At 60.3% G+C, this 9136-nt stretch overlaps 1 protein-coding gene across 1 annotated transcript; it reads left to right on the top strand.

Moving 5' to 3' along the window:
- Positions 1 to 1393: 1393 nt before the first annotated feature.
- On the top strand, positions 1394 to 8561 carry NHLH1 (nescient helix-loop-helix 1). The gene is made up of 2 exons (XM_074928968.1): positions 1394 to 1649; positions 4963 to 8561. The coding sequence occupies exon 2, from the start codon at positions 5363 to 5365 to the stop codon at positions 5759 to 5761; it is 399 nt and encodes a 132-aa protein (XP_074785069.1). The 5' UTR covers positions 1394 to 1649; positions 4963 to 5362; the 3' UTR covers positions 5762 to 8561.
- The last annotated feature ends 575 nt before the right edge of the window (positions 8562 to 9136 follow it).

Genomic DNA, 9136 nt, shown 5'->3' with positions numbered 1-9136 from the left:
GTGGACGCGTCGGCCCCACTCGTGTGTCCACACGGGAGAGAGGAGCTTGTTCGGGACGCGCGTGTGCGAGCTGCGGGACGGGCATCCCGGCCCATGCGCGCGTGTCTCGGGGCGGATGAGGCTCTTGCCACGAGCTCGTTAGGGGAATATTGTTTTCTAATCGGTGCCATAGCAATGGTGAGGCAGGCGTCTCGCTGCCACCTGATCCCTCCGCCTTGTCCGCCGCTCGCCCGGCAAACTCCGAGCCCATCTGCTGCTCCGTGCCACGGGCTGGAGTCGGCCCAGGTGCGGTTGCCCATCACCTGGGCTTCGCGGGCCTCGTGCAGGGGAGGGCAACCAGCCCCCAGGGCTTGGAGGGGGCCGAGGAGGGGGCCAGAACCTTCAGCACTCGGTGGAAGGAGAAGATGAAGGTGGGAGACTCCAGCAAGCAGACTGCGGGGAGGGCTGGGAGGACGCACGGGGATACGTGTGCGCGGGATGGGGGACGTGGGGATGTCACAGCGGGGAGTTTCCTGATAGTGGGGACAAACCGGAGCAGATTTTCTCCAGAGAGAGTTGAACGGGAGAATTTGAAATTGGAGAAGGGTGAGAGGCAGAGACCAAGTCTAACCCATAAAAGAGATCATTGTTTCAGGGTTAAATAGAGGAGCAGCGTTTCAAAGCGATACCTGTGTATTCTGGGTACCTCTTCCTTTCACTTTCTTTCTCTTTCTCACCAGACTTTGCTACAGGTGAATTTTACAGCAGCTCCCAGGCAGGACCTGGGCGACAGTTGTTGGTGCTGGTAGAGCCCGGCTGGCAGAGGCTGTCCGTGGTGCGGGCACCACACGCGTCCCACACACGCGCCCACGGACCCGTGTGTCACGGCGGCTGCGTGTGCGGGGACACGCGTTCATGCCGGCACAGCGCGGACACGCAGCCCCGCTCCCCCCACGCACCCACGGGGGCTGCACACTGGTGGGAACCACCGGGAAGGCTGTGCCCTGGGTCCCGCTTCTCCTGCGGACACCGCTCCTTGTCCCAGCCCGGCGCAGAGACTTGCCTGCCTGCTTGTCTCTCCCTCTCCCCTTTCCACGTTCGCTCCCATCTCTCTATTTCTCCTTTATGAAATATGCATGGAGAACAGATGTCGCCTTCTCCCGGAGCACCCCCACCCTCCTCCCTCCCTCCCAGCCCACCACCTCCATCCACCCTCCAGGACCACATCCAACCTCCACCTCCCTCCGCTCCCGGGGGCTCCAACCTCCCGCACAGCCAATGGCATCCCCTCACTTTACTTTAATATTTATGAGGGGGGGAGCACCGGAGCGGCCAATGAGGCGGCCGGGGTCGGACCCGGCGTGCGAGGCTGGGGTGTATATATAGCGTATGGGGCACATGCCTCCTTGGGGTGTCCATCTCAAGGCGCGGTGGCCCGCTTGCACTCCTGCCCAAGGAGTAGCATGCCCGGGCCCCAAGGCTGCTGGGGTTCCCCCTGACCCCCCCCCCCAAGTCCATCCCACGGAGCAGGACGCTGTGCACACCCGGGGAAACTTTCTGCCTCCTCAATGGACGGATGAGCCAAGCGGTTCCTCCCTCCCTGGATTACTTTGAGCTTCATCCTGCTGGAAGAGAAAAGCTGGAGCCTGGGAATGCTCGTCGACTCGGGGGTAAGGTGGCTGTCCCGGGGAGGGGTGAGCAGCGCTCCGGGATGTTGCTGTGAGGTTTGATGCTGATGAAATGGTAGCGTGGAGGGTGGGGAGAGGGACAGTGAGATCAGCAGCTTGGTCTGAGCAGGAAAGTCTCTGCACGAGCCCGCGGGCTCTCTCAGGAAGGGGCTTGACCTCGGTGCGAGGTTTAACGCAAAAACCCCTGCGCTCATCCTTCGCTTTGGGCTTGGTGGTGGCCCGGAGGGGTTTCTGATCAGGGAAAAGAAAAGGAACTTCCAGTCAGACAGCCTGAAAGTGGGTACCAGGCACACTTTTTGTGGCCAGGGAGTCTTCAAAAATTGTGACAGCGCTGGTTTGGAGGGCAAGGAAAAGGGCAAGCGAGGAGCTGGGAAGCATTGCTTCCCGTTTTGCTGAAGGCAGGACCGGAGCAAGTGTAGGTGTAAAAGAGGTTCTTGCAGTAGGTGAATTTAGGAAGGTGGCAGGTTACAGCTCAGCTGAAGGAAAGAGTGGAAAAGAGCCACCCAGAGCCCAAGTCACCCACGCAAAGGAAAATGTTCTTGAGGACTGGACAAACCCTGCGAAGGAGCGGGATAAGGAGTTTATTTGGGTCCAGTATGAAACTTGTCTTCATGCAAATGCTCCAACATCCTTCTGCGATGGAGACCTCCATGCAGGACTCCCGCCTCCCGTGTTTGATACAGCTTCAATTCGCTCACAAGGACGCTGAGACAGGGACAGCAACGTGTCCCACAGCCTGTCCCCTCCGCGGAGCGCGGTGACTGGTGAGTGGTTCCCGGGCAGTTCCTGAGCCAGGTCGTCATCCCCATCTGCCCAAGGAGAAGAAGTTTTTGCAGCCTCCCCTACTCCAGGATGACACGACGTGCTCGTGCCTCGGTGCTGGTGTGCCAGGAGGGGACAGGAGGTGGTTGGTTGTCCCCTTCCCTGCCCTGTGCTGAAGGGATGGGGCCGGGAGGCAGCAGAGCCGGGGCGGTTCACCAGGGACTGCACCTCAGCACGGCCCGGTGGGATGAGGCAGCACCTGAGTTTGCAGAGCAAGAGGAGAACAGGCCCGTTGTTTTCAGAGCAGCAGCGCCGGGCTAAGAGGAAGGCAGAAGAACGGGGAAGCTAGTGCAAAAGATCAAAGACAGTTGCCCGTCCCCAAGAGCAGGGGGGGAGAGGATTGAAGGAGAAGCTGCACACACGGGTGCGGAGCTGCACCCATGGCCGTGATCCTGGACGTCCACGCACCGGCTCCTCGCTGCGGCCCAGGAGCTGGAAGCGCGGAGCTGCCGTGGCACGTGTCCGACCCCGGAGCTGACCTTCCCTCGCTCTCCCAGCCTGGCTGCAGCCTCTCCAGAGCTTGCACTCACGGCTGGAGCCGCTGTCCTGCCCCGCCGCCGCGAGCCGCCGCGGCTGGGAGCGATGCTCCAGGGAGGGCTATTGTGAGTGGGAGCGGGGTGGCACAGCCAGCACGCAAGGAAACACGACACGGCCACAGCGACCAGCCTCGAGCTGGCCACCGAGGGCTGCCCCCGCTTGCCAGAGTTTGCTTTGGGTGGTGGTCACCCACGACACGCTGCTCCCGAGGGCAGCCGGGAGGGCAGGACTGTTCCCTCCACCACCGGGCACCAGAAAGAAGGTCCTGGGTCAGCAGGAAGGTGGCAAGAGCGGAAGGAAAAAAGAGCTGAAAGCAGGAGGGGAGTGAAGAATGTTAAACAAGGTGCAGGAGTCGTGGCTGTAGCAGATGGCTACAGCAGAGGTGGCTGATTTGGGAGCTGGAGATCCACGCTCTTGCCTTGGTCGTGGCTGGTTGGTCTCTGAAGCTGAGCGCAGGGAGAGAAGTTAAACACAAAAGCAAACTCAGGTGTGCTCCGAGGACACTGCAGTTTATTGCAAGCTCAGAGCCCTGAGAGGGCATCCCCGTGGATCCCAAAAGCCACGTTTCCATCAGCCCTTCCGTCACCTCCAGGCTAAGTGCTTCACAAGAGTAACTTTTTGGTTAGGATTTGGGTGGTTTACTTGTACTCACACACAGCTGAGAGGTTTTGTGTTGGAGGAAAAAAAAAAAAAAAAAAAAAAAAAAAAAGCCCGGGTTAATTTTTTTCAGTGAAATCTGAATACGACGGTGCAGGGATGAGCATGTGTTTCTGCGCAGAGATGTCTGATTTGGGGTGGATTTACGAGCGTGGCTGTAAATTATTGTGCATAAATGGATGTGGGGTTCTCACAGAGGAGTTTTTCACTGGGACCATTTACACGTATGTGCTGGGAAACGTGTCTGTGTGTCTGTGCACGTGTGTGTCTGTGCACGTGTGTGTCTGTGCACGTGTGTGCCCGTGTGTTTGTGTAAGCATGCAGAGAAACAGCCACGTATGTTCAGGGGGGGGGGCTCAGAGGGGCTGTGCAGACATTTCTCTCCACGCTGCTGGGGTTCCTGGGCAGCGTTTCTGCAAAGACATCAAGGGCTCTGCCCGCTGCCACTCTTTTTGAACGGGATGTGGACTATTTCTTCCCAGTCATCGCCTGTCCATATTCGTTTAGTTCCCATTTCTCAGTCGTATGGCTCATTACAAGCTTGTCGGGCCTGAGAGAGGTAATATGTTGTACATCTCTGCCTGGCTGCCTTCCCAGCCCGGCTGCCGTCTCTACCAGCAGCCGCATTTCCCCATCTGAAGTTTGTTCCCCTTCCCCTGCTCCACCCCGGCCCTTCTCCGCTGTCCGGGGTGAAGATGCTCCTGGGATAAGACCTGCCTTTCCCATTCCTGGGGTGCTGGAGGCGTCTGTGCCAGCCTGGGGCCCCCCCTCCCCGTGCTGGAGCCGCACGGGGAAGGCAACGCGGGGGGAGAAGAAGGGAGAGGGGAGGCAGCTTTCCCGGCCGACAGCGCAGCGTCCCGGAGGGAGCGGGGAGCCAGCGTCTATTTGGACACATGAAGCAAAGCAGCTGTGTTGGGTTCCATATGTCGGGGGTGCCAGGATCCATGACATACGGGCTCATTTAGTATACAATGAGGCCCCCCCCCCCCCTTCCTCTCGCCCCTGCAGTCTGTTTTTCCCCTTCGCTCATCCACCACCTGTCATCTCTCCCGAGAGCCAGGAGAAATGGCTCCCACCTTCCCCCGGAGCCACCCCCACCGGCTCCTTCTCCTGACAGGGGACCCGGAGCCCCATCCCGGGGGGTGGGGGGACACAGGCTGTGCCCCGCTCAGGCTGGGGCCAGCGCCGCAGGGTGAGGGGAGCGACCGGCCGCGCTCTCGCCTCGCCTGTCCGCCGGGAGCCGGGTGATGCTGAGAGCCCCTGTGCTTCTGTTTTCTAGAGCGTGCGGGAGGAGTTCGGCTCTGACACCTGACGGCTCCCAAACTGGGTCCTGCCCCGGCCTCACGGAAGAGCCCGCGGACTCTGTGCACGCGCACGCACAGAGGATATTTATTTATTTATTTTATTTATTTTATATGCATCCTGCCATCTTCCTTACGTTATTTATTGTGAAAGTCGTCACCCGCCCCACGAGTACTCCAGGGAAAAGGGAAAATTTTGACATTCCCTTGCGGAGAGCGTGTGTGATGAGGAGGAAGAGGAGGAGAATAACCAGGGGCTTGCTGTGATCCAGAGACCTCCTGCTTCAGCGTCGTGCCTGGGTCGGTCCGTCCCCGTATCCTCCTGCCATCCTGTATCTCTGAATCGTCTGTCTGTCTGTCCACCCCTCTTCTGCGACGATGATGCTCAATTCGGACCAGACAGAGATCGACCTGCCCCCGACACACTCCGAGTCCGAGTCCGTCTTCAGCGACTGCGGCCGCGCGGGGAGCGCGGAGGACACCGGCAGCGTTGGCTTGTGCGCTCAGTCCCGGGTAGCCGAGCAGGGCGAGACGGTGAAGAAAGACCTACAGCACCTGAGTCGGGAGGAGCGTCGGCGCCGGCGCCGTGCCACGGCCAAGTACCGGACAGCCCACGCCACGCGGGAGCGCATCCGCGTCGAGGCCTTCAACATGGCCTTCGCCGAGCTGCGGAAGCTGCTGCCCACCCTGCCGCCGGACAAGAAGCTCTCCAAGATTGAGATCCTTCGCCTGGCCATCTGCTACATCTCCTACCTGAACCACGTGCTGGATGTCTGAGCCACCCCAGCCTGCGTCCGTCTGTCTGTCTGCCGTGTCTCCTACCTGAACATGTGCTGGGCATCGGAGCCAAGAGCTCAAGTCTGTCTGTCCATCTATGACCTGAACCACATGTCGGGCATCCAAAATGCTGTGCCTGTGTTTGTCCGTCTGTTCAAATGGACCAAGTCCCCAGCTGTCTGCCCTCCCCCCTATCTGAACTGTCTTCTGTATTTCCCCAGCGCCAAGCCCACGTCCGTCTGTCCTTCCATCCTGCCTGACTCAGACTGGATGTTCAGTCCACCAGCCATCTGTCTGTCCTGCTGGATCTGCTGCCTGAAGCCTGTGCTGGCCGCACGTGCTCCCAACTTCTGTCCGTCCGTCCTTCTGATGCTGCCTACGGGATCCTGAGCCTGCATCCGTCAGTCTGTCCACCACGTCTGCTCCCTGACCCACAGCAGGAGCCACTGAGCTCACGTCTGTCTCCGTGTCGCCTCTTTTATACACAAAAAAACGGACCTGTGAAGCGCTGCAGCACCAAGCGGCCCCGGGGTCTTGTCCATCTGTCTGTCTGTCTGCGCCTTCTGCCACCAGCCGCCCCACCAGCACGGCCAGTCTGGGCATTTTTGTCTGTTTGCTGCTGTTCTGCCCCTGGCATCGTGCTGGGCTCTTACAGACCCACGTCAGGACCATCCTCTCCGCCGGGGGACCGCAGCCCGGGAGCATCCCCGGGCACAGAGCAGCTCCTCTGTGTTCGCCCTGGCCTTTTGCACCCTAAAGGGAAGCACAAAGTGTGGTGCAGACCTGGCAGGACCTGGGGAGGACGGCGACAGGTTCCCCTCCAGACAGGGCAGAGAGGCATGCTCTGAAATTCCCTGAAATTCCTCGGAAATTCTGGCTGTGCTGCCTGCCAGGCGGAGCAGCACCCGAGGTCTCTCCATTGCACGTCTGGTCTCCCCAAAGCTCCGCACTCTGCTCCCAGACCCCTGCGTCCCCGGCTTTGCTGCCTGACCCTCCTTTGCACTAGTGCACAACGAGTGTGAAGCCCCCCTGGCCCAGCCTGTTGCACCCCCCCGGAGCACCAGAGCTCCCCATGTTGCTCTTCATCGCTCCCCACTCCTCCTCCACCTCTGCTTCGCTGCTCCTGATGGAAAAGCCCTGAGCGGGGTCACAAGCGTGGCCCAGCACGGGGGGATGCTGGTGCTCAGCCCCCCCGCATCGCGTCCTTCCCCTGTACCGCCGGGGCTCATGGGCAAAGAAGCTTCACCCTGGGGTTCTGCGGGGCCTCCCCGTTTACACCAGTACAGCACTGGTGCAGCGTGAGCTTTCACAGCACACGCTCTGCCGGGGTAAACTGCAGCGGGGCTGGAGAGGGGAGGGAGCTGGTGCAGCCCCTCTGCCCAGCTTCCAGCAGCCGGGGCCCTCCCCGGCCCCCCCCCGACATGGATCAGCACTTTGGGAGAGGGAGGGGAGTGGGAAGGGAAAGCAGAGCCAAGCAGCCTTTTCTCCAGCAAGGCCACGCTGAGCCTGGGGAAAACTCATTGCAGGAGTGAATGTTTTACCTTGGTTTATGGGTGTTTGTTTGTTTTAAGAGTTAATTTTGCACTGGCAGTGGCAAGAGCACAAGCAGAGCCCGGGAGGGGGACCAGGACGGTGCAGAAACCACCGGCTGTGCTTCAAGCCAACGCTCCGGGCCGGGGGCCTGGCCCGCAGGGAACGGGGTTGAGTCTTGTCGCGAGACAGGCAGTGGGTGCTGGGGGAGACGGACCTGAGTGTGTCAGAGAGGGTCAGTGCCACGGCCTGCGCACACCAGCAAACCCCCAGAGCCGGAGCAGAGGGTCCCAGCAGCTCTTCCAGGCTCCCACCCTCCACTTTTTGCCCTCCCGAGGTGTTGGGCTCTGCCCGTGCCGGGTGTCTGAGCCCCACTTGGGCTTCCCGGGACCTCACAGACCTCCTGGCTCCATCCCGGCCCCCCCCAAGCCTCTGCCGCCAGCTCCCAGCGACGCCTCACTCCGTACCTCATTTCCCCCCTCCCCGTAAAAGCAGGGAGGACGTTCGCTACCTCTGTCTCGCAAGGACTCTCCGGGGCACTTGGGATCCCCGAGGGCCGGAGCAGCAAACCCCGCCGCCCGCTCCCCCGTCACCGCATGGCCCGGCAGACAGAGCAGGGCAGCCCACCCTTCCCCTCCGCTCGCCAGCCACGTCTCTGTGCCACGAGGATATTTATTGAATTAATTTATTGATAAATGTTATTATTTATTTGCTGTGTTGTGCACTTTTGGGAAAGGAAAACTAGATAACGAACGGAAAAAAAAAAAAAAAAAATAATAATAAGAACGACCACGACGGAAAACCAACCCACCCACCCACCCTTGTACGCGGTGTGCCCCAGCGTGTGTTTGTCTTGGCTGTTCAGGCTGTGCAAGGATTTATTATTTATGAGTTCACAAGGAAGTCGGGGAGGGAGAAATGAATTAAACTGCCAGCAAAAGAGAGATCTTGAACTTAGAGTGCCCGCCTTCCCTTTTTCTGTCTTTTTTTTTTTTTTTTAATCTTGTTTGTTACCATCTCTTGCTTGAGGTGGTGGTGGTGGATTCCCCGCGCAGGAGCCGATGGCTGTGGCCGTGCCTGTGAGAGGAGCTGGGGAGTAGGGGGGAGGCTGAGCCCCCTCCCGCTCCGGCCAAGGGACCAGGACGTGTCCTCTTGTCACCCGCAGAGTCCCACCAGCGCCGCCCGGGCTCGGGCTCGCTCGGGGAGGGGGTGGACACGTGTCCTGGGCTTTCCGCGGGTCTCTGGTCCCTGTTTGAGCCCAGCTTGGCTTTGCTGGGACAAGCAGCCCCCGAAGGGCCCAGTCCCTCTGGGGTGACAGCGGAGGGACGAGGACATCTGGCCCAGACATCAGCATCTCCAAACACAACCCAAACAAACCACCTTGTCTCTCCCGCATACCCCTGGGAAATCAGTGTGGGCCTCGCTCCGGAGTCACCCCACGCCTCTGCCTTGGCAGAGCCCCCCTCACCCCTTCTCCACAGCCCCCCGCCCTCTCCCCTGCGAGCCCCCAGCGCTCGCCCCGTTTCCTCAGCCCACCCGGAGCTACGCGGGGAGGCAAGTTTGCGGCTCAGTCTCCTTTGTCTGCGCCGATCCCGCGCGTCCCTGGGGGCAGGTTGCAGCTGTTCGCCGACTTGCTCCAAATTTCTTCATATAATCAATTGGCCTCGGCTGCAGCTTGGCTCAGCAGAGATGCGTCAAAGGGGAAATAATAAACATGGGGGAGGGAGCAGGGAGACTTTGCACCGGGCTGCAGGGGCCGTAGCGGCTGGTGGGGCACAGGAGGGGACCTGGGTGCTCCCTTTTTGTCCCAGCTGAGGGATTTCTCCCCGATGTTCACCCCTTGGG

This window comes from Athene noctua, chromosome 29 (genome assembly GCF_965140245.1).
Source record: "Athene noctua chromosome 29, bAthNoc1.hap1.1, whole genome shotgun sequence".
Lineage (NCBI taxonomy): Eukaryota > Metazoa > Chordata > Aves > Strigiformes > Strigidae > Athene > Athene noctua.
The sequence above is the reverse complement of the archived record's forward strand: the minus strand, read 5'-3'. Positions and strand labels throughout refer to the sequence as shown.

Bases quoted from the DNA above. Each gene is read 5' to 3' on its own strand.
- NHLH1 (XM_074928968.1), top strand. From the start codon at position 5,363: ATGATGCTCAATTCGGACCAGACAGAGATCGACCTGCCCCCGACACAC.